The following is a 24,836-nucleotide window of genomic DNA, read 5'->3' as shown; positions in this document are numbered from 1 at the left end:
CAACCTATTCAATCTCTCTCTGTAACTCAGCTTCTCAAGTCCCGGCAACATCCTTGTGAACCTTCTCTGCACTCTTTCAATCTTATTTACATCCTTCCTGTAACTAGGTGACCAAAACTGTACACAATACTCCAAATTCGGCCTCACCAATGCCTTATATAACCTTACCATAACACTCCAACTTTTATACTCGATACTCCGATTTATAAAGGCCAATGTACCAAAGGCACTCTTTACGACCCTATCCACCTGTGACGTCACTTTTAGGGAATTCTGTACCTGTATTCCCAGATCCCTCTGTTCAACTACACTCTTCAGAGTCCTACCATTTACCCTGTACGTTCTTCTTTGGTTTTTACCCTGTACGTTCTTCTTTGGTAGGCTCCTCATTTATCAAATCCCTCTCTTTGGTGAATCCTGATTTAGTATCTCACCCATTTCCCCTTCCCCCTCACCTCCCCCCCCATCCTCCTCCCCTCCCCCCGCCCCACCACCACCACCAGAACTAACAGCTTCTCTCCATCAACTGAGAAACCCCTCAATTAGACCACTTTTCAATCACCTAAGAACAAGGGAACACAAACCAGCTATGTGCAACTTGTATTCAGAATTAAACCCTTTTAGCCTCAATATTTCTTTTGTCATTCTCTATCGAATACAAAAGTTTTGTTCCTTAGTTAATTCGGGATATCCAGAACTTCCGTTGTCTTTAAGCACATTGTTGTGTAATGTCCTTAGATAAACACAATGTTGAATCACTGCAATTTTGGCACGGCTTTGCTCACTGATAAACAAATGGCACTTTCAAATGCTGGTTATGAAGTTATTACGCATAGTTAGATTCCATAATATGATTTTGTGTTAAACAGTGTGCAGAAGGATTGACACAATGTCGTTATAACAATGTTAAGAGTTCATTAGCCTCTCTGGCATTTCCAAAACCAACTGCTGTGAAACAATCAAGGTGATCTTCCAGAATAAAGCCTCAACTGTAATACACCCAAACTTTCCTAATCATTGAAAAGCTGATTATCACACTGAAGATTTGTGCTCAGCTAGAGAGAGGTGGTGTGATGATACTGCACTATTCTGATATAGTTTATGTTTCTGTAGGTTTCTTCAAGAGGCAGTGTTTAGTTACAGGAGTCCATTTGCCTGATAAACATGCAGCAGATGCTAAGATTGCAGCTGGATTTTAGCTAGGAACATGTTACTTTGTAGAGTTAATGGACCTCTTATTTATTTAGGTTCTCCTGGAATGCAGTGTCATGTGAGTTTTTGATTAGGTTGATTGACAGGGACAGAGTTGTGTGATTAATGGGAGGAGCTAAACCTGCAGGAAAGCCAGTTCCATTTTCATTTTAAAATACAAGCAGTTGCTGCCTGAGCTGCCAGAAGAAAGCAATGCCTCTCTGCCTATATCTTTCTCTCTCTAAAGGCTTTCTGAAAGCTCCAAGCCTGGTAACCTAAGTCAAGTAAGAAGTCTCACAACACCAGGTTAAAGTCCAACAGGTTTATTTGGTAGCAAATACCATAAGCAAATACCATAAGCAAATACCATAAGCAAATACCATAAGCAAATACCATAAGCTAAGTCAAAGCAGGTGTTTTGCTAACTCATTTTAAAGAGAGGTTTAAGTCTCTAAGAGAAATATTAGTTGATTGGAACTCAGTGATAGGTTAGCAGTTGTATCTTGTCACATGTAAGTATTGTTCAATTGTTAACGATTAAGTGAATTAATTTGTTATAGTTAAACTGTAATTTAACTGTTGTTAAATAAAATTTGCTCTGATAAAAGCTTCCCAGTTTGGCAATAGAATTACGGCTGGAGTGAAACATCCCATCCTCACATTAATGCCAAATTAGAAACTTGTTGGGGTTTAGTCTGACTTCATAATATACCTTGGGGTTTCTGATCTGGTGCTCGAACAGTGGGAATAGCTAAAAGTGTCACAGCACCTGCTAGAAAGTAACAATTACATATATTTTGTTCCCACTATTGTTGAGAGAGTTATATTGAGAAGACAGACAATTGAAGCTCTAGAAACAGGTGGAAGATCCAAGGGGGAACAGAGTACAATCCAAGGGGAGGACTTGCGTTCCCTGAAAGGATTCTCAATGCCCCACTCATCAGAGACAACATTTTGAAAAACTATCCAACAGCCGACTGGGGAATTTTTTTAAAGAAATGCAGCACTAAACAATCTGTTTCATTTCATTTTCATCAGATCAACAAAGAAGTTGAAAGGGACTCCAAGCAAATAAACGCCCGAGATAAAGCAATGATTGCTTACCAGGAACACAGTACTTGTGTTTTGATACAAGGCTCTGGCTACACAGATTCTTTGTTTCTGTCCTCCACTCAGGTTAATCCCCTACATAAGCAAAAAGGTTACATTATTAATATAACTATTTTTTGATGCAGAATCTCTGAAAATACTCGATGTATTGCATTAAAATTGCTTCTTTCCCAAACTCGCAGAATTGTTGAAATGAGACTAATTGTCACTCTTCAATAAGCATAATTGATGGATTATACCAAATGGAAAACTAAAGAGGATTGAGGTGAGTTACCGGATAATTAGTGGGTAATTCCAAAACAGGAATGGGATTGTGGATCCTAAGGTCTGAGGCCGGAATCTTACCACGCCAGTGGAATTTTCCCATCCTGCCACAGTGAACGGAGATTTAGCTGGACCCCAAATTCTCCAACTTCGCTACAGCAGGAGCGCAGCATGAATGGCTGCTAAGATTGCGCCCATAGAGTCGGTTACCTCAGTCAGTTGGTTCATGACGCAGAGCAACGCCAACAGCGCGGGTTCAATTCTCACACCAGCTAAGGTTATTCATGAAGGCGCTGCCTTCTCAACCTTGTCCCTTAGAATCATAGAATCCTTACAGTGCAGAAGGGGGCCATTCGGCCCATTGAGCCTGCACTGACAACAATCCCACCCAGACCCTATCCCCCGTAACCCCACATATTTGCCCTGTTAATCCCACTGACACTAAGGGATAATTTATCCTGGCCAATCCACCTAACCCGCAAATCTTTGGACTGTGGGAGGAAGCCGGTGCACCAGAGGAAACTCACGCAGACAGTGACCCGAGGCTGGAATGGAACCCGGGTCCCTGGTGCTTTGAGGCAGCAGTGCTAACCACTGTGTCACCGTGCTGCCTCTTGTCTAAGGTGTGGTGACCCTCAGATTAAATAACCACCAGTCAGCTCTCCCCTTCAAAGTGGAGAGAGGCCTATGGTCATTTGGAACTATGGCGACTTTACCTTTTACCTAGATACAGCATCCATTCTGCAGTAAAACTGCAACGTGTAAAAGCTGGATTCTATGCCTCAATGATCAGATCACAATGATAGTGATGTGACGAACAGCTTTACAGTGGAGATGCAACGAACAAAACAATACAACAAGCCACCATGTAATCACTAAGATAAGAGCTAGTTACTGCAGATGCTGGAATCTGAAACAAAAATAGAAAATGCTGGAAACTCTCAGCAGGCCTGACAGCATCTGTGGAGATAGAACAGAGCTAACATTTTGAGTCTGGATGATCATTCCTCTGAGGTAAAGAGTACTGTTGTGGGGACGATGCAGTAGGTGTTGGACAGAGGACCTGCGATAGGTCGAGGTTAGGGAGAGATTGATAAAGATGTCAAGGACAAAAAGACAGAGGGAATGGTTAAGAAGGGTGTTATTAGCGGCCATTAAGAGATCAGATTGTGTTGATGGCAGAATAAAGGTAAACAGTGTGGCAAAGGACAACCAGGAATAAGTAACAGATGTCCTAGTGGAGTGGGGAAGGGGATAGGGTGTTAAGGGGACAAAAGATGGAGCGCGGGATGAAAGCGGGGTGGAAAAATGAACCAATGGAAGAAATGAAAATAAGCTGATGAAATACAAAATGGGGTGAAGGTAGAGGAGAGAGTTCACAGTCTGAAGCTGCTGTCTGAAGTCTGAACACAGCTTATCGGAATTTTCTGTTTTTCTACCACATCATCACAATGCCTGGAATCCAATCAGTCAGCCAGCAACCTTGGTCTGCCTCACTCTGCAAGTCTTTGCTATTGCAGGCGAATCATTTGTCGTTGTAGTTATAAAGAAAAAGTGGAACACTAACCACATCAATCCGCTAACTGCTTTGACAAATCGATCTCCCATCCACTTATACAGAATAAGATGATCCTGTAATTCTGGTCAATTTGTTTCTCATTTTGTTACTTCTCTCCCCACTCTGCATTGGAATTCAGATTTATAAGTCTGATTTACCTTGTAGGACTGTGTGATTTTTCAAGTGCCTTCCCCCGATCTCTTCAAAAACTGCAGTAGGTTCCAAACTCGGATTAATTTCTGGAATAAATTGCTCATCCAACTACAATAGTTCATAGATTCATAAGATATAGGAGCAGAATTAGGCCATTCAGCCCATCAAGTCTGCTCCGCCATTTGATCATGGCTGATATGCTCCTCATCCCTATTTTCCTGCCTTTTCCCCATAACTCTTCAACCCATTACCAAGTAATAATCTAACTCCTCCTTAAATTTACTCACTGTCCCAGCATCCACCACACTTTGGGTTAACAAATTCCACAGATTCACAACCCTTTGGGGGAAGTAGTTTCTCCTCAACTCTGTTTTAAATTTGCTGCCCCTTATCTTAAGACTATGATCTCTCATCCTAGAATGGCCCACAAGAGGAAGCATCCGCTCCACATCTACTTTATCCATACCTTTTATCATCTTATACACCTCAATTTGATCTCCCCTCATTCTTCTAAATTCCAGAGAGTATAGGCCTAAACTGTTCAATCTCTCTTCATACGACAAACCCCTCATCTCTGGAATCAATCTAATGAACCTCCTCTGAACTGCCTCCAATGTCACTACATCTTTCCTCAAATACGGGGACCAAAACTGTGCACAATACCCCAGGCGCAGCCTCATCAATACGCAATACCTCAAAACCCAAGTATTACAATTGATTTAAAGACAGCTCTGACTTCATGAGGGTGAAATTCATTTTCAGTGGCAAGGTTGTAAAGAGGGCAGTCATGAGTCAGCAGCGGGTTTTACACACCACTCAATGTGCGTCAACAAACACCATTGAAGATGAGTTTCTCCTCAATACAAGGTGGAATTTTCCAGTCCTGCCTGCCATGGGATTGTAGCGGGTGGGGGTGGAGGGGGGCAGACCATGCAAAGGTCTGCCGACCTCAGATGGGATTTTCCAGCTTTTGGGTGAGTGCGGCTGGAAAATCCCACCCACAGTCTCGATACAAATTCAGAATTACAAATACTAAAGCTTTTTGCTTTACCCACTCACAACCTGAAACAAGTTTGTGAATGGAATGGTGTAGCAAAGTTAACACATCGCCCAGCGTTTACCCTCTCTCCGATCTCGGTTTGGTCTCCAAACGGCAACAGATCAATGTCAGGCTGAAGGGAGCAGGCATCAATGACGGCTTTGTACCTGAGAGGGTGAAAAATGAGGAGATGAGTGCAACAGAATGCTTCAGTCTGGATTAACGTAATTCTTCAACAGTGCTCACAATTTTAGGAGTGTATGGTGTAAATTTTGGGGTCTTTACAAACATCAGTCTGGGGTAGATAAAATGATGTGGAGATGCCGACGTTGGGCTGGGGTAAACACAGTAAGAGTTTTAACAACACCAGGTTAAAGTCCAACAGGTTTATTTGGTAGTAAATGCCATTAGCTTTTGGAGCGCTGCTCCTTCGTCAGATGGAGTGAAAATCTGCTCTCAAAGGCTCTCCAAGGCCGCCTTCACGACACACAACAGCGCAGAGTCGCTGAGCAGAAACTGATAGCCAAGTTCCGCACACGTGAGGACGGCCTAAACCGGGATGTTGGCTTTATGTCACACTATCAGTAACCCCCACAGCTTGCCTCCTGGACTTGCAGAATCTCACTGACTGTCCTGTCTGGAGACAATACACATCTCTTTAACCTGTGCTTAATGCTCCCTCCACTCACATTGTCTGTATCTTTAAGATCTGGCTGGCTGTAGAGATTCGCATTCTAATCAGTATTCTGTAACTTGATTTTGTGTCCCTGTGCCCTGTTTGAGAGCAGATTTCCACTCCATCTGACGAAGGAGCAGCGCTCCGAAAGCTAATGGCATTTGCTACCAAATAAACCCGTTGGACTTTAACCTGATGTTGTTAAAACTCTTACTGTAGATAAAATGAGCATTACAATATAGGTGAGAGCAAAGCAGAAAGGCAGAACAGTAACAAAGAAAGGTTCATGAATTTTGTTTCAATTTAGCAAGAAGATGATGTTCTGTTAAAGACTTTTAATTGACTTGTTGGGCAGAAATATTTTGGAAATGTTCAATGTTTTCGGAGGGACAAACTTCAGATCCAATCAAACTAGCTGAGAAACCTAGAAACTATTTAAAGATCAGAAAGACATGGGGTACATCTTGCAGGAAAGTGTTACTGCACAAAGCTTCACAAGGCAGGAGAATATGACCCCCGTTGGGCAGCACGGTGGCACCGTGGTTAACACTGCTGCCTCACAGGGACTCAGGGACCTGGGTTCAATTCCAGCCTCGGGTCACTGTCCGTGTGGAGTTTGCACATTCTCCCCGTGTCTGCGTGGGTTTCCCCTGGGTGCTCCGGTTTCCTCCCACATTCCAAAGATGTGCTGGTTAGGTCGATTGGCCATGCTAAAATGACCTAGTGTCAGAAGGATTAGCAGGGTAAATTAGCAGGGTTATGGGAATAGGGCCTGGGATTGTTGTTGATGCAGACTCAATGGGCCGAATGGCCTCCTTCTGCACTGTAGGATTCTATGATATGTCAGGAATTTGAGTATGAGTATGAGGGTCAGTGTGCTTCACATGATTCCCATCCATTAAGGGGCATAAAATGATATGGCAGTGGACACCTAACTCTATCCCAAAGGGTAATGAAGATTCAATGAATACAACTGCACACAAATCCACACAAGGCAACCTGGACACACACACTTACAAATCAGAGCACAATTTTCAATCAAAGGCGACTGAGAATGTGGAACTCCCTCCCACTGTGGACTTGGGGGTGTCAATCAACATTTTCAAGCCTGAGATCGATAGATCTTTGTCCATTAATGGTCTTAAGGCATTTGGAATGAAGGCAAAGCAAACACAAGATTTTGGCTGGGATTCTCTCCAAAACATTCGAAGTGTCGAAATCATGTGAAAACTGGAGTAATTCATGCTGTTTTTTTCAGTGAGCGTTCAGAGAAGAATCTCCCACACTCTGTGCACTGCAGAGGCCACTAGCGTGAATCTCAGAAAAAACTAGGGAGTGGGGCCTATTCCCGCTGGAGAGTGCTGAGATCTGTCAGTGGCGAGATCGGCACATGCGCAGTGCTGATTTCCCAATTGCTGGCCAGCTCAATCGCTCGCCAGCCCCACGACCCCCGCAATGTCGGCTCTCTGCCCCTCCCAGATCCCGATCGCTGGCCCCCTGACCATTCCTAGGGGTCCAGCCCCAACCTCCCTCCCAAAGTTACACCCCCTCAAACCCTGCAGTCTGGACCCCCTCTTCCCGCCAGCCTACCCTGTTCGCTGGCCTCCCTCCTTCCCGCACCGATCCCAATGCAGAGTGGCAGTGGGACACCCTCAACCCCATCAGGCCCCACCCCCTTATGCGTCACTGTCATGTCACTGCCCCCCATATGGCCAGCCCCCCGGGCACTGCCTCATACCCGGTGAGCAGTGCCAATGTGCCACCTGGGCATTGGCACCTAAGCCCCTTGGGCAGTGCCAAGGGGCCCAGGCTGGCACTGCTGGGGTGCCAATGCCTAGGGGGCACTTCACTCCAGCGGGGTCAGGCCATTAGCTCCCCGAGAGTGAGGAGCTACTGTAAACCCCGTTGGAGTGAAATGCTCCCAGTGGGGTGGTAGAGGCTAGTGGGCCCAGAGATTTCAGCCCCCCGGCCCGCTAATAGGATTTAAAATATATGGTAATGAACATTACCAAACCTTATGTGCCACCCTGCCGATTTCCAGCACGGAGTTGATGCCACCGGGGATCCAGCGCTAGGAGATGCTATCGGGGCGGATGCCCAGCATGGATCCTGCACAGTGGGCAGCACTGGAATCTCCTAGCCCGCTGCGCTAAAAATTCCCACACTGGGATGAGAGAATCGCCCCCTTTGGGATAGAACTGAAAAGCAGGGAAGTTATGCTTATCAAACCTCAATTAAACTACATTTAGAGCAGTGTGTGTGGCTGTGATCTCATTATTGTGGAAAGGATAAAGAGGCACTGGAGAATATTTACAAGGATGTTAGGAAAAATGCATATTAATTGGGGAAGGATTGATAGGCTGGATGTATTTTCTCTTGAAGAAAGAAGGCTGAAGGATGACCTAATAGAGATTTGTAAAATGATAAAAGGTTTTGATTGAGTGGATACCGAGTGAATGTTTCCAAATAAGGGAGAAGGGAATAGCTGGTACGATAGTAGAGTTAGATAGGGAAAGATGGGAGGAGACTCGATTGGAGCATGAACTTGGGCCAATGCTGTATATCCAATGCAATCCTATGATGTGGTGAGTGAGGAGAGATGGTGATGTAGCGGTGATGTCACTGGCCTAATAATCCAGAATCCTAGGCTAATGCGCTGGAGACCAGGGGTTCAGATCTCACCATGGCAGATTTGTGAAACTTGAATTCAATGAAGAAAAATCTAGATTTAGAAGTCTAACAATGACCATGAAACCATTGCCAATTGTCTGGTTCACTAATGGAAATCTGCCATCCTTACCTGGTCTGGCCTACATGTGACTCTCGATCCACAGCAATGTGGTTGACTCTTTGGGGTAAATTTTCCAGTCCCATTGAAATTGTCGCTGGTGGGACAGACAATTTGATGGACCATTTACAAGCTCGTTGACCTCGGGCAGGAATTTCTGGTCTCGGGGTTGGTGGAACTGGAAAATCCCGCCCATTAAATAAAATCCCTCTGAAATGACCTATTGGGGTGGCACAGTAGTTAGCACTGTTGCCTCACAGCGCCAGGGACTCGGGTTCAATTCCGGCCTCGGGTCACTGTCTGTGTGGAGTTTGCACATTCTCTCCGTGTCTGTTTGGGTTTCCTCCGGGTGCTCCGGTTTCCTCCCACACTCCAAAGAGGTGCGGGTTAGGTTGATTGGCCATGATAAATTGACCCTCATGTCAGGGGATTAGCAGGATAAATATGTTAGGTTACAGGAGTAGGGCCTGGATGAGATTGTGGTTAGTACAGACTCGATGGGCCGAATGGCTCCTTCGGCACTCTAGGGATTCCATGATTCTATGAAACCCCTCAGTCCAAGGGCGGGCAATAAATTCTGGCCCAGCCAGCAATGCCTAAAAACCACGAATAAAAAAAACCCATTGACATCACACTAGATTTGCACCTCAAATTGCTATGTATGGGTTCAAATCCCACAGTGGCAGCTGGTGGAATTTGAACTCAAAGAATCGAACTGGAATATAAAAGCTGGTCTCAGTGATGACAACTATCACTGACTGTTGTAAAAACCCATCTGATTCACTAAAGTCCTACAGGGAAGGGAATCTGTCATCCTTACCCAGACTGGGCTCCATGTGAATCAACGTTGTTGGCTCATAATGACCCTCTGAAATGGCCACTGCTTTCAAGGACAATTAAGGATGGGCAACAAGTGCCAACATCCCATGAGAGAAAAAATAGCATTAGGAGGGAAGAAAATGTGATCTTGGACTTCAGGGGTAGGAATTTGTCTTGGAAGGTGGCACAAAGCAACAATATCTGATTAGTCACCCATTACACTCAGTCAGTGATACTCAGTCAAGGGAAGCAAATATCAGGCTTTGTTTATGACCCAGCGCCCAATATGATTTTTTTACCCAATGGCTCCCAAAGCTCTCCACCACAAGGGTTTTCCTTATACTGTATCATACGTTGCAGACAGATTGATAACTGAGAATGGACAACACCATTAACATTGCGATAGCTAGGATAGTGGGAGGTGAATGAGATGAATCTTTATTTGGAATCTCCCATGTTCTACAAAAGGAATTTCACTGTTCCTGATCCAGTGGCAGCTGGCTCGGTCCATCATAGGTCAAGAATGCTTGTACATTTGACACACCTAACTTGTCATTCTCTCATTGCCTGCACCAGGTTAACAAAGCAAACGTCTAACACAATGGGACTAAAATGGCCTCTGTTTCCACTTGTATGTTTGTCTTACATTTTCTTTCCATTCATTTCTCCCTCTTCATGGATATAATGGTCATGAGGTCCGAGATGCAGCATTGACATTCCTGTACATTTCCAGTAATTTGAGGTGCAAACCTAGTGTGATGCCAATGTTTTTTTTAAATTCATTCATGGGATGTGGATGTCGCTGGATAGGCCAGCATTTATTACCCCTCCTTAGTTGTCCTTGGTCTGAGGGGTTTAATAGGCCATAGAGATTTTATTTAATGGGCGAGATTTTCCAGTTGTGCCAGCCCAAGGTCAACGACCTTTAATTAGTCCGTCAAATGGTCTGTACTGCCCGCGACAATTTCTGTGGTGGCGGGACTGGAAAAATTACCCCAAAGAGCTGACCACAGTGCTGTGGGCCTGGAGTCACATGTAGGCCTGACCAGGTAAGGATGACAGATTTTCATCAGTGAACCAGATGGGTTTTTACAACAATCGACAATGCTTTCATGGTCATTATTAGTCTTCCAATTCTACATTTTTTAAAATTGAATTCACATTTCACCATCAGCCATGGTGAGATTCAAACTCGGGTCCCCAGAACATCACACTGGGCCTCTGGATTACTAGCCCTGTGACAATACCACTGCACCATCACCTCCCCCAATGGGGAAAGCCAAATTCCAACTCACATCACTCACCCTGAGGGACATCAAGGCAGGATTTTCTGGCCATTCTTTTCACATCGCCCAGACATGAAGCACCACAATTACCTTTGCTTTATAAAAGGACTCCCAAACGTGATGTTTTCCTCCACGGTTGTGTTTAAGAGCCAAGGCTTCTGAGCCGAATAAGCAACAGAATTTCGGTTTCTGCTCAAAATGAAAGTAAACACAGTTAAGGAGCAACATCCTTTGAGCGGAAAACAGCAACTTAATCACGTTTAAAATAAAATAAAGCAATTAGGGTAGCATGGCCCTGATTCAAAACAGTCATATCATCATTCACATAATATTCTATTTATAGACAATGCAACATTTTGCATTAAGTGACAGACAAAATAGAGCTAGGCCTCACATTTGTATAGAGTGCCTCTTTTCCACTAGTTCTTTTTATTTGTCATTATTCCCCCCCTTTTTTAAATTCTCTATTCTAACTCTCCACACCAACCCAGTCTTGCTTCAGTTCTGTACATGATCTACTGTTCTTTTAGTCAGACATGGATTGGGGCTGGATTTTCAATCCGAAGTTTGGGAATCAAATGCCCGGAAGTTTCCAGGTCCCAACCTCATGTTGCATCAGCCTCTGTGACACATGTTGACTTTTCAAATGCAAAGGGTCTATTTGACCTGGGTGCAAGTTCAGCACCCAATCATCAGTGCCGGAAGGAACCTGGAGGTAGGAGGTATTTACCAAGGGCCCTTTTGAAAAGGTAAGCAGCAGCAATGATTAAAGTTTAAGGCTATTTATTAGTGTCACAAGTAGGCTTACATTAACACTGCTATGAAGTTACTGTGAAATTCCCCTAGTCGCCACACTCCGGTGCCTGTTCGGGTACACCGAGGGAGAATTTAGCATGGCCAATGGACCTAAGCAGCATGTCTTTCGGATTGTGGGGCCAAACCCCGCAGACACGGGAAGAACATGCAAACTCCGCACAGACAGCGATCCAAGTCGAGAATCGAACCCAGGTCCCGGGCGCTGTGAGGCAGCAGTGCTAACCACTGTGCCACCGTGCCGCCCACTTGCCTTTCAGTGATGTGATGGGGTAGCAGGACGTCAAACGTCCCGCACTGGCATTGACAAACCGCCATGGGCAACATCAAGGCTCTTGGGTACCTCCCTTGAGGTTTTAACTGCTGCAATGGCCCAGTGTCTGACTGAAGAAATGGGTTTAAGGACACAAAGGGGTCTGGAATGGAAGTTGCGATTGCAGACGGAGATTAGTGGCCAGGGAGTGAGCAGAAGGATGTGTGTCCAGTGCAGAAAGCAATTCACTGCCCCTACAAGGCCCTCTAAGACAAGAACAGAAACCACGCACAGGCAATTGGGACTAGCTGGGAGGGCACCATGGTCGGCATGGACCAGTTGGGCCGAAGAGCCTGTTTCCGTGCTGTATTGCTCTATGACTCTATGTATCTCAGTCGCAATCAGAGAGAATGGAATTGGCTGTCTCCACCTTCTCAATCACATGGGGTTACAAAAGTGTTGGATGATTTCTCTCGTTGATGGACAGTGAGTTTCGGAGGCATCTGGCATTGGGCTGAGAGACACTGAAGTGCAACATGAACCTGTGTGGTCCTTGCAGCCAATCTGCCAATTGCCATGAGGCCTGAGAGCAGTCTTCCTCCAATGCCTGAGTGCCGGATTTCTATGTAGCTGCCCCTTCATTCACCTGTTCTACCTTCTCCCTGTCCGCTTCTAAAGAAGAGCCATATTCCAGTTCCTCCTCATCACCTAGCTGCAGACCTCTCTGTAGTGTCATGTTCGGAAATGTGCAACTGGCGACCACAACCTAGGCTGGCTTGTGCACATGGGCATTGTCTGATCGGTCCCGACTATAGCTGGACTGCATCTTCAAGATGCCAATGATCAGTTCAATACAGGGTTGTGGCTTTGCTTGTAGCATCTCCACCTTCGTGTCAGGATGCCAGGGGGCATCAGGAGCCACCTCCACACAGGATAATGTCGTGACCCAGCAGCTACCCTCAGAGTCCAGATGTTGGCCAGAAGTGGTGCAGCACCTGAGACTCTCCCAAGCTGAAGGAACTATGATAGTGGTCTGGGAACCATGTACAAGATGTGGCTCCTGTGATCAGACACTGCTGGACATTCTAAAATGGCTTCCGTTCAGGAACCTGGCTGACTAGTGCATCGATACATGGATAGTCAGGTTGGTACAATCTAACCTCCAGGACCTGATGGTGACAAACCCCAGTGCCCACTGTACCTGAGCTGACGCATCTGTCGCACAATAGATGTATTCCCCCCCCACCGCTGTTATCCAGATCTGCTTGATGGTATAATGTACGATGAGATGCAGATTGTGAGATGCCACCTTGGTCCAGAGCTGATCCCTGGAATTACGAAAATTCAGGGCAAGGGTGACAACTGCAAGTAATATACTGCCAATGGGAGGGACCAAAATGCACATTGTGGACCAGAATGCACATAGAATCATAGGTTCATAGAATCCGGCCCATCGAGTCTGCACCAACCATAACCCCACCCAGGCCCTATTCCCATATTTGCCCTGCTCATCTCCCTGACACTAGGGTCAATTTTACATGGCCAGTCCACCTAACCCGTGGATCTTTGGACTGTGGGAGGAAGCCGGAGCACCCGGAGGAAACCCACGCCGACACAGGGAGAGCGTGCAAACTCCACATAGGCAATCACCCGAGGCCGTAATTGAACCCGGGTCCTTGGTGTTGTGAGGCAGCCACCGTGCTGCCCCATGCCTGAGGCCAATTGCCCGGATACCAGGACTAAGAGGTTAGAACTGAGAGGTTAGAACTGAGAGGTTAGAACTGAGAGGTTAGAACTGAGAGGTTAGAACCATAAAATAAGACTGAACAGGTTAGGGCACTTTTTCCCTAAGTAAAAGCTAACGAGTGACAAAATGGAACATTTTAAAGTGATGAATGGGTTTGTTAGGGCAGACCCAGAGAAGATAGTTCCTCTTGAGGGCATTCCAAAGTCAATGGCCATAAATATAATCACTAAAGAGTCCAATGTCAAATTGATAAGAAATTTCTGTATCCAGAGAGGGAGGTTAGACAGTGGAACTTGCTGCTACAGGAAGAAGTTGAGGCAAATGGCATAAATGCATTCAAGTGGAAAGTGGATAAGCAAATGAGATAGACATGGTAGTAGAGTTAGACAAATCAGGGAGGAGGCTCGTGCATTGCATAAATCCCAGCATAAACCTAATGGGCTGAATGGCCTGTTTCTGTTGTGTAAACGTCCTTACATTATATGTGTCTGCCGTAGACTAACTGATAGAGATTGATTGTCACAATTACTCAACAACCCCATTATGAATGTGTCCTGCAAATGCCAGATGTTGAAGTTAGTCTTATCTCCAGCAATCAAAAGAGAAAATGCTGGAAAATCTCAGCAGGTCTGGCAGCAGAGAGAAAAGAGCTGACGTTTCGAGTCCACGTGACCCGATATCTGGGCTTGGGGCCATTAGAGATGGGCAATAAATGCTTTTCTTACAGTGATGCTCAAATCCCAAGAACAAATAAAATGAAAATGTTCAGCACTTGTTAACCTTGGCAGTGAGAGCTCTGACCTGAAACATGTCAGAATCTCACATATATACTAACTGGAGTTAGATGGCATAAGTAAGAGCGCTAATGCCACTATTGGTTCTGCCCATCTACTCCGTGCTTCCCCAGCACCAACCATTGGAGGAACAAGTACAGTGGTGGCCACTGTGATTGTAAATTAAAGAGACCCCCACCTGCCCTGGAGGAAAGCTGGTTAGAGGATTAGAACTCAATTTTGTGGCAGTCATGAGTGTATTTTAAGCCTTAAAAGCTGCCCATATTCAACGTACTACTGCATCTTCTACAGGAGTGCTGCTTGTCTTTCTGAAGTGTAATTTGTTTTCCCACTGGATGTATGCAATCCCCCCTTCCCCCAATCTCCGTCTCAATTTTCCCTCCCCTTTAAGATGGTGCTGCAGCTCCTTCACTGTGGGCTATCCCACCTCATTGCTCATCCCTTGCCGGGCAGGCTGTCTGTTGGGGAACGTTTTTCACTGCGCACATTTTAATGAGGACCCAGAGTTAACCTTCTGTGGGTGGCACGGCGGCACAGTGGTTAGCACTGCTGCCTCACAGCTCCAGGGCCCCGGGTTCAATTCCAGCCTCGGGTCACTGCCTGTGTGGAGTTTGCATGTTCTCCCCGTGTCTGTGTAGGTTTCCTTCGGGTGCTCCAGTTTCCTCCCACAATCCTAAAATGTGCGGGTTAGGTTGACTGGCCGTGCTAAATTGCACCTTAGTGTCAGGGGGGATTAGCAGGGTAAATATGGGGTTGCGGGAATAGGGCCTGGGTGGGATTGTGGTCGGTGCAGAGTCGATGGACCGAAAGGCACTGTAGGGATTCAATGATAATAGATCCAGTCCTGTGCTGGTCTCTGAAAAAAAGGGGAACGGAGGAGGATGGCATGGCATCTAAACCCTGCTCAATGCCCACTGCCCATCCCCTTCCAGGTGACAAGGTCAGATTTGGCAGAATTACAAATCTGCTCAAGACTGTCATCCTTCTCATAGAGCATCTGGTCTAGTGTCCCCTGGACATCTGCTTGACCTTAAGGACTGCTGAGACCATCAAAGGTGGAAGCTGACACTCCACTTGGCATGCTGATTAGTTTCAACTTGGGCTAAATCACGATCAAAGTTAAAAAGCGTCTCATGCCAGGACACACTGGGGAAAACAGAAGCGACCTACCACCAGATGTCCAGTGGTGATTTTTGACAGAATCAGGGCCAAGCTAGCCAAGCAACACAGAGACAGAGGAAAGTGACTGAAAATGCAATGATTAGTTCCAAGTGTAAAAAGCATTACCACTGATGTGATGGTTATCAGGATGAAGTGTCACTAGAAATTAGAACAATACATCACACAATTAGTAAACTGGCAAAGAGTAAGAAAAGGTACCTCCCAGTCACCTCGAACACAGGGTCAATCTCATGTGCACTGCAATTTATGGTAAAACCAAGTTAGCAGAGAAAAAAAATGATTGAGGCAGTAGATACTCAACAAGTATTTTTTTTCACACTCCAAAGCTTTTTGGTTTTGTTTAATCTTGTTCAACAGAAAGTTTCCTTTCACTCATGTGGGCTTGGTAAGGTAAGCACAGAAAGGGAACAAGACATAACGTACAGGGCAAAAGAAATCTCATGCTAATGACCTGGAATGTTTCTATTCGTCTTGGGAAATTATTATCCAAGAATGCAACAGCTCATCTCCCAGACGCTGCCGCCCCACCCAGATAAGTTTCTAACGTCATGAAGTCAACAGCCTCGGATTGTTGAAAAGACTTGATGGGGTGGGCAAAGAGAAACAATTTCCTTTGTTAGGGGAGCCCAAAAAAAGGTGTACATTTTTATTTATTATTGATTCGTGGAACATGGGTGTCGCTGGCTGCCCATCCCTAGTTCCCCTTGGAGGGCAGTTGAGAGTCAACCACATTGCTGTGGCTCTGGAGTCACATGTAGGCCAGACCAGATAGGACGGCAGATATCCTTCCCTAAAGGACATTAGTGAACCAGATTGTTTTTTCTGACAATCGACAATGGTTTCATGGTCATCATTAGACTTTTAATTCCAAACTCGTTTTTACTGAATTCAAATTTCACCATTTGCTGTGGTGGGATTTGAACCTAGGCCCCCCAGGACAATCGATTCATGGTCATCAGTAGATTCCAGATATTGTTCTATTGAATTTGAATTCTACCATCTGCCGTGGCGGGATTCGAACCCTAGTCCCCAGAACATTAGCTGAGTTTCTGGATTTATAATCCACGGTAATACCACTAGGCCATCGCCTTCCTCTAAATTTTGTGGGTTCCCTGCATCACTGACAACAGGGATTTTCAATAAGGTAGTTTAATCACTAGCTCAGCAGCTACTCCAATGTCTGTGCTCTGCCCGCTCTCCCAGGAATGACTCCCGCACCCCTGGCACATGGCTTCTTTTGTAGTCACGCCCTCACGTTCTCACGTGACCACTCAGTCTACATCATCCCCGTTTAGTTGGAACACCCGATGGCCTGAGCTGTAACATTGTGACAAGAGGAAACTATGTACAGATCATTGTGTAACATACAATTAAACAAGCCAACAATTCAAAACTATTTACATTCATATATTGAGGCATGGATTAGGCTGTAGCAACTGGTGCACAGCCCATCACGTCTCCCTCACCCCCGCCCCGCCATCACTTTCCTGTCGGAAAGAAAACTGAAATTCTAAGTCAGTTCTTGGCTAAGTGGTAATAAATTCCTGGAAAGTTGTATTTGGGCTGTTCAGGTGCCCTGTGCATGTGATTACAGCCATTGGTGGTGTTGTAGTCTTTGTGTGGCCAGTATCCTCACTGGTAGCAACACGGGACATTTCATCTGTGTGTTCGTCAGGTGCAGGATTCACTGTGTTGACCTCTGCAGGAGTCTGCATGTCCGCTTGTGTAGAAAGCTGGTGCCATCGGCCGAATGACTGAAGTGCTGTGTTATTGGCTGCTGCTGGTTCCGATACTTGCAGAAACTGATGGCAATTGCCTACACAGTGGGCACCATCTGAGGCTACCACATAGCTGCTCAGTGGCGGGGTATTACTGCGTACCACTGCCGACTGGCCCTGGCCACATGTGGGCTGAATCCTTACCATTTAACCTGCTGTTAGAGGACTGAGTCCATGGGCATCTCGCTCATTGTGCATTTTGGCTTTTCAATCAGCATCGCAGGGGTGGCACGGTAGCACAGTGGTTAGCACTGCTGCTTCACAGCTCCAGGGACCTGGGTTCGATTCCCGGCTTGGGTCACTGTCTGTGTGGAGTTTGCACATTCTGCTCGTGTCTGCGTGGGTTTCCTCCGGGTGCTCCGGTTTCCTCCCACAGTCCAAAGATGTGCAGGTTAGGTTGATTGGCCATGCTAAAATTGCCCTTAGTGTCCTGAGATGCGTAGGCTAGAGGGATTAGTGGGTAAATATGTAGGGATATGGGGGTAGGGCCTGGGTGGGATTGTGGTCGGTGCAGACTCGATGGGCCGAATGGCCTCTTTCTGCACTGTAGGGATTCTATGAGAGCCTCATTCACATTGGCTTCAAGTTTGGGCTGCAGCAAAACCTTAGCAATAAGAATCCTGACCTGGTGTCTGACTTTGAAACAAGTCATTGCGCTGATGAGGGCAGACCTTGGCGTGGTAGATTTCACAGATGGAGGAGTGCAGCATAGTAATCTGTGTGATCCCGCGCACATTTCTCGAGAAGTTGTTCGACTGTGCATGCCGCCTGTTTCGCCAGGCCCTTTGATGGATATAGAGGAGGCTGCACACGATATGCTCAAAGTCCCATGTCTGTGCAAAGTTGTGAAATTCAGCGAAGATGAATTGAGCTTTGTCTGTCACGAGTCTCTGTGGGATGCCGTGTGTGGCAAAGTGCCTCTTGAGCTTGATGATGACTGTGTTACTCATCATCTTTGGCAGATAGTCAAGTTCAGACTACCCAGAATATAAATCAACTGAGACTAAATGTTGTTTACCATTCCACCCGAAGATATCAGCTGCTGCGAATGACCTTGGAGGGGAGGTTCAGGAACTCCTGTCAATGCAACAGTTCCTTTGCTTGATGTGGCTTGTGTGTATTGCATGGTGCGTGTCTGGAGATTTCCCTTTTCATGTCTGTGTACATGGAGGTCCAGTACGGTGATTCCTTGGCCCTGTATCTGGTTACTTCCGACCCAGGGTGCAGTTGTGGGTGCGTGGTAGCTCTGAGGGCAGTAGAGATGACGAATCACTGGCCATGCAGAACGAGTCCATCCGGTACGGTCAGTTCATCTCTGATGGTGAAGGAAGTGCAGTCATCATGAGGGGCTGCCCCTTTGAGGATTTTGGCCAACCCCTCATGATGTAGCTGTGCAGTTGCCTGCACGTGACGTCTGCCTGGAGGGCTGTTCCTGAAGTCCACGAGAGGACAACACCTCTATTGCCATAATTTCTATGTCTTCCTCACAATCTGCCTGGTCTGTAGCGCATAAGGAGGCTTTGGAGGGGGCATCAGCCAAGTACAGCTCCATACAGCGATACCTCCTTACAAGTACAGTCAATGACTAGTGGGGTGCCGCAGAGATCTGTGCTAGAACTCCAGCTGTTCACATTAAATATTAATGATTTGGAAGAGGGAACTGAATATATTATCTCCAAATTTGTAGCTGATACAAAGTTGGGTGGGGGAATGAGCTGTGAGGAGGATGCAGAGATGCTTCAGCGTGATTTGAAGAGGCTGAGTGTGTGGGCATCTGCATGGTAGATTCGGTATAATGTGGATAAATGTGAGGTTATCCACTTTGGTAGAATAGAAAGACAGATTATTACTTGAATGGGTGTAAATTGAGAGAGTTGAATACCCAACAAGACCTTGGAGTCCTTGTGCATCAGTCGCTGAAAGCGTGCAGGTACAGCAGGCAGTAAAGAAGGCAAATGGTATGTTGGCCTTCATAGCGAGAGGATTTGAGTGTAGGGATAGGGATGTTTTGCTGCAATTGTATAAGGCTTTGGTGAGGCCACACCTGGAGTATTGTGTGCAATTTTGGTGTCCTTACCTGAGGAAGGATGTCCTTGCTATAGAGGGAGTACAGCAAAAGTTTATCGGGCTGATTCCTGGGATGGCAAGTCAGTCATATGAAGCGAGATTAAGTCCATTAGGATTATAGTCACTGGATTTAGAAGAGTGAGAGGGGATCCCATCAAAACTTGTATAATTCTAACAGGGTGAGACAGGGTAGATTCAGAAAGAATGTTCCCAATGGTACGGGAGTTCAGAACTGGGGGTCATAGTTTGAGGATAAGGGGTAAACCTTTTAGAACTGAGGTGAGGAGAAATTTCTTCACCCAGAGGGTGGTGAATGTGTGGAATTCACTACCACTGAAAGTAGTTGAGGCCAAAACTTTGTCTGATTTCAAGAAGAAATTAGATATAGCTCTTGGGGCTAAACGGATCAAGGGATATGGGAGAAAGGGGGGATCAGGATATTGAATTCAATGATCAGCCATGATCAAGATGAATGGCAGAGCAGACTCGAAGGCCGAATGGCCTACTCTTGCTTCTAGTTTCTATGTTTACCATGTCTGTAGATTATGCTAAGGTTGTAGTATTGAAACTTTAGCATCATGTATTGCAGCCATGCAGACACAGTGAAGAGGCTTCTTGAATATAGTTCTGAGAGGCTGGTAATCTGTTTCAACAGTGGCAGGGTGGCGTATCGTGTGGTATACAACTGGTCGCTTACCAACAATGTCACAGTTGAAGAGGTCTCTATATGTTGTCATCTCTGGATCTTGGAGTTGTAGAGCATGCACTTCTGCACCAAGTTGCATGAGCTCCAATGCAAAGCTGTCCCAAAAACCTGGTAGTGACTTTACGTTCTGGCCAACTATACGGAACTTGTAATTTCCCTGTGTTCAGTGAAGGGTCGCTACACCTTTGGTGTGGATTGTCTGCTCACCATAAGCCACAAGATACTTCAAGGTGCTGGGATCTGGTGCTGCATATGGATCTACTTCCCATAGCCTTTGACTGGATAGTACATTACCCTTCACTCCAGCCTCAATATTGTTTTCATTGGCGTTACTGCCGATGATGTTGAAAGTGGTGCGGATCTCGCCCTTTTCTGTGATGTCATCAATGGGGCGGCACAGTGGTTAGCACCGCTACCTCACAGTGCCAGGGATCCGGGTTCAATTCCGGCCTCGGGTGACTGTCTGTGTGGAGTTTGTACATTCTCCCCGTGTCTGTGTGGGTTTCCTCCGGGAGCTCCGGTTTCCTCCCACAGTCCAAAGATGTGCAGGTTAAATGGATTGGCCATGCTAAATTGCCCCTTAGTGTCCCAGGATGTGTAGGTTAGAGGGATTAGTGGGGTAAATATGTGGGATTAAGGGGATAGGGCCTGGGTGGGATTGTTGTTGGTGCAGACTCGATGGACCGAATGGCCTCCCTCTGCACTGTAGGGTTTCTATGACAAACGTTCTTGAACATTATCTGGATTTTCTCAGGGTCTTCTTTTTCATCCTCTGTCTGGAAAACAAAGGACTCAAATTTTGCGACAGTCTCGGGGCTCTGCCAGGTTTAATAGGATAAAAACCTGTACCTTTCCTGACTTGTCAGAGAGTGCAGTCCTGCAGTTATATATATCCCTCCATCTGGAACTTTTCCCAACTATCCACAATATTTTCATCAAGGAAGAGTGGGTCAAAGTGGCAAAGTCCTTGTGTCATTCTGCCAACTTCTGACACCATGTAAATGTTTTGGATCCCCTGAATCACTAACAACAAGGACTTCAAAGAATCTCTATAGAACAGAAGGCCATTCGGCCCATCAAGTCTGCACCAACCATAATCCTACCTATTCCCATAACCCCACACATTTACCCTGCTAATCCCCCGATACTATGGGGCAAGTTAACATGGCCAGTCAATTTAATCCGCACATCTTTGGAGTATGGGAGGAAACCGGAGCACCCGGAGGAAACCCACGCAGACACGGGGAGAATGTGCAAACTCCACACAGACAGTGACCCGAGGCCGGAATTGAACCTGGGTCCCTGGCGCTGGGAGGCAGCAGAGCTAGCCACTGGCCCCAGGAGCTATTTCAACACTTGTGCTCTGCCCATGCTCCCGGGGATAACTCCCACACTCCCGCCATGTGACTTCCTTTGTAGATGCCTCATTGCCTTCCCATGTGACCACTCAGTCTACAAAAGGGACATAACCTTAAAGTTAGTGCTAGGGGTTATTTGAAGGGTGATATCAGAAAATTCCCCTTCGCAAGAAGGTTAATGGGAATCTGATTTCTCTCCTCTTCAACGGGCTGTTGCGATTACCATAGAATCCCTAACGTGCAGAAGGCGACCATTCGGCCCATCAAGTTTGCACCAACTCTCCAAAAGATCATCGTACCCAGGCTCACCCCAGGCATCTCCTCCATCCCCCGCCCCCCACCCACCCCCCACATCACCCTGTGCAGTTATCGTGGCTAATCCACCTAACCTACAGATCTTTAGACACTAAGATTTCTAGGTTAAGTCAATGAAACCTTTGACGTTGCAATTGATAGATTTTTGTCAGGCAAGTTTAAGGAATACAGGACCATGGAGTTAAAATACTGACCAGAAATGGATTTAATTGAACGGAGGAGCAGGAATGAGGGAGTGAATGGACCTCCTTCTAGCCCTTGTGTCTCCTGTGGTGAGAGCATCAAGAACAAGGGGAACCAAACCTTAAAAGGTCAGAGTAAAATCAGGAAGCAATTTATCAAACAAATGGTGGTGGAAATGCAGAACTCTGCTCCCCAAAAGGCTGGGGTACAATTGGGGCTTTCAATTTTACTGGGTAAGCATATGCAGCAAAGGCCTGTGCAAGATGAATGAGCAGTTAAGGGATAGGCTCTTATAGAGCTGTATCTGAAAAGAAGGCAACAGAAGAAGCTTGGAGAGAAAAAGAAAGAGTGCTCAGGCATATTGAGTTAAGCGGAAAATTTCACCCTCCAAAGTAAGGTGGTTCAAACAAAGTGAATCAACGAGAAACTCAGGACCCATCAATCACACTGCAACATCAGAAGCAAAAACAGAAAATGCTGGAGAAACTCAGCAGGTCTGACAGCACCTGTGGGGAGAGAATAGAGCCAACGTTTCTGGTCTGGATGACCCTTCGTCAGAGCTGATGAAGCTGAGAGCTCTGACAGCTCCGACCAAGGGTCATCCAGACTCAAAACATTGGCTCTATTCTCTCTCCACAGAAGCTGTCAGACCTGCTGAAATCCTCCAACATTTTCTGTTCTTGTTTCAGATTCCGACACCCGCAGTACTTTGCTTTAATGTCACATCAGAAGATTCAATTACCGAAGCAGCAAATTAATATAAAATAGCTCAAAATACCTTAATGTTATGTCCTGGTTCATCTCATTTATCGGTTTTCTATAATTTGTACCAAAAACAAAAACAGAACCATCACATTCGTAAACATTGCAAAACACAACAACCAAGTGATTGGCCATTGCTGGTCCTGATATTTAAACTCAGAAGATTGTTCATTTACTGATTTAAATCCTTGATTCTGCAGCAATTTCCTGTACTTCAAATAAATTAACAGGGTTAATGATGCAGTTTTCCTCTGTGGATGTTAAGGACACAAGTGATATAACTGAGGCAGAAATAAGCAAACATCCAGCTTCCAAAAGCTTACTGTACAACATGCAATAAGTTACAGACGTGCAACATCACCAACTAGCACCAATTATTCATAGAATCATAGAATCCCTAAAGTGCAAAAGGAGGCCATTCGGCCCATCGAGTCTACACTGGCCACAATCCCATCCAGGCCCTATCCCCACAACTTCACATATTTATCCTGCTAATCCCCCTGATACTAAGGGACAATTTACCATGGCCAATCAGCCTAACCTGCACATCTTTCAGCCGTGGGAGTAAACTGGAGGAATTCCATGCAGAAATGGGGAGAACGTGCAAACTCCGCACAAGACAGTCACCCGAGGCCGGAATTGAACCCGGATACCTGGCACTGTGAGGCAACAGTGCTAACCACTGTACCAGCGTGCCGCCTAGACACTATTGATTCTCTGTGACCCTTAGGTGATAATTCAACAATCCCCCTACCTAAGTAATAACACCGCTCACTCAGCATAATGACAAACTATTACTGAGGGTAGTGTCTGCTGGCAAACCAAACGTATTACTGAGGCAAGATGTTTGTGTCAGTGGTAGCATGTGATCACAATTAGTGTCTCCGTACAAGATATTTAGTTCAAATGAGAGAGGTAGTGAAATCAGTTCTCCTAGACATATGTAAGTCTCTGGAACTCTCTTCCTCAAAAGGCTGTGAAAGCAGAGTTTTTGAATACTTTAAGGCAGAGATAGATAGATTCTTGATGAGCATGGGGTGAAAGGTTATGGGGGTAGGTTATGTGGGAAAAAAATATTACAACGCACTTCAAAAATCTCTAAGCAAAGTCACAACTGCCAATGATTGAGCCCTCACAGAATTGAAGTCATTGGGAATTAGGGGGAAAACTCTCCACTGGTAGGCATACCGAGAACAAAGGAAAATGGTTCTCATTGTTGGAGATAAATCAGTCCCTGAACATCGCTCAGGGTAACACCTAGACACAACCTCTTCAGCAACGACCTCCCATCCAACATAGAATCACAGCAGGGATGTTGCTGATGATTTGAACAATGTTCATTTGTGACACCTCAGATACTGAGGAAAGCTGTACGTGCATTCAAAAAGTCCTAGACAACATTCAGACTTGGGCTGGTGAATAGGAAGTAACAATTGTTTGACATAAGTGTCAGGCAATGACAATCTCCAGCACAAGAGAATCTCGCCATCTTCTATTCAATGGCATCACCATTGCTGGATCCCCCACTATCAACTTCCAGGGGATTACCATGGACCAGAAAATTAACTGGATAAGCCATCTAAATACTCTGGCTACCAGTGCGTTCAGAGGTTTGGAATTTACAGTGAGTTATTGCCACGTAATTCCCCAAAACCTGTTCACCAACTACAAGGCACAAGTCAAGAGTGTGATGGAATACCGTACACTTGCCTTGAAGTTTGACAATAAGACAAAGCAGCCTACTTGATCGGCACCCCATCCACCAGCTTCCTTCACTGTCGCTGGGTCAAAATCCTGGAATCCCCTCCCTAACAGCACTGTGGGTGTACCTACATTATGTGGACTGCAGCAGTTCAAGAAGATAGCTCGCCACCACCTTCTCAATGGCAATTAAGGATGGGCAATAAATCCTGCCCTTGTGAGCGATGCCCACATCCCAAGAAACTGGTGGCACAGACAAAAATGGGGATGACAAAAAAGAGGCCAGAATCCAA

The 24,836-nt window shown here is 45.8% G+C and overlaps 1 protein-coding gene across 4 annotated transcripts in view; it reads right to left on the bottom strand.

Annotated features, from left to right (window-relative positions):
- The window catches only part of LOC144507873 (ATP-binding cassette sub-family C member 9-like), a 214,064-nt gene that overhangs the window by 90,414 nt on the left and 98,814 nt on the right, over positions 1 to 24,836 (bottom strand). For 2 of the 4 annotated variants that reach the window (XM_078235306.1, XM_078235307.1), the window contains exons 18-22: positions 22,859 to 22,897; positions 15,872 to 15,910; positions 10,975 to 11,073; positions 5,398 to 5,482; positions 2,296 to 2,376 (exon numbers count right to left, since the gene is read on the bottom strand). In XM_078235306.1, coding sequence (XP_078091432.1) covers positions 2,296 to 2,376; positions 5,398 to 5,482; positions 10,975 to 11,073; positions 15,872 to 15,910; positions 22,859 to 22,897 — 343 coding nt within the window. The remainder of the gene's footprint in view (positions 1 to 2,295; positions 2,377 to 5,397; positions 5,483 to 10,974; positions 11,074 to 15,871; positions 15,911 to 22,858; positions 22,898 to 24,836) is intronic. The other 2 variants (XM_078235308.1, XM_078235309.1) reach the window with 2 other exon arrangements.

Source organism: Mustelus asterias, chromosome 19 (assembly GCF_964213995.1).
Source record: "Mustelus asterias chromosome 19, sMusAst1.hap1.1, whole genome shotgun sequence".
Classification (NCBI taxonomy): Eukaryota; Metazoa; Chordata; class Chondrichthyes; order Carcharhiniformes; family Triakidae; genus Mustelus; species Mustelus asterias.
The sequence above is the reverse complement of the archived record's forward strand: the minus strand, read 5'-3'. Positions and strand labels throughout refer to the sequence as shown.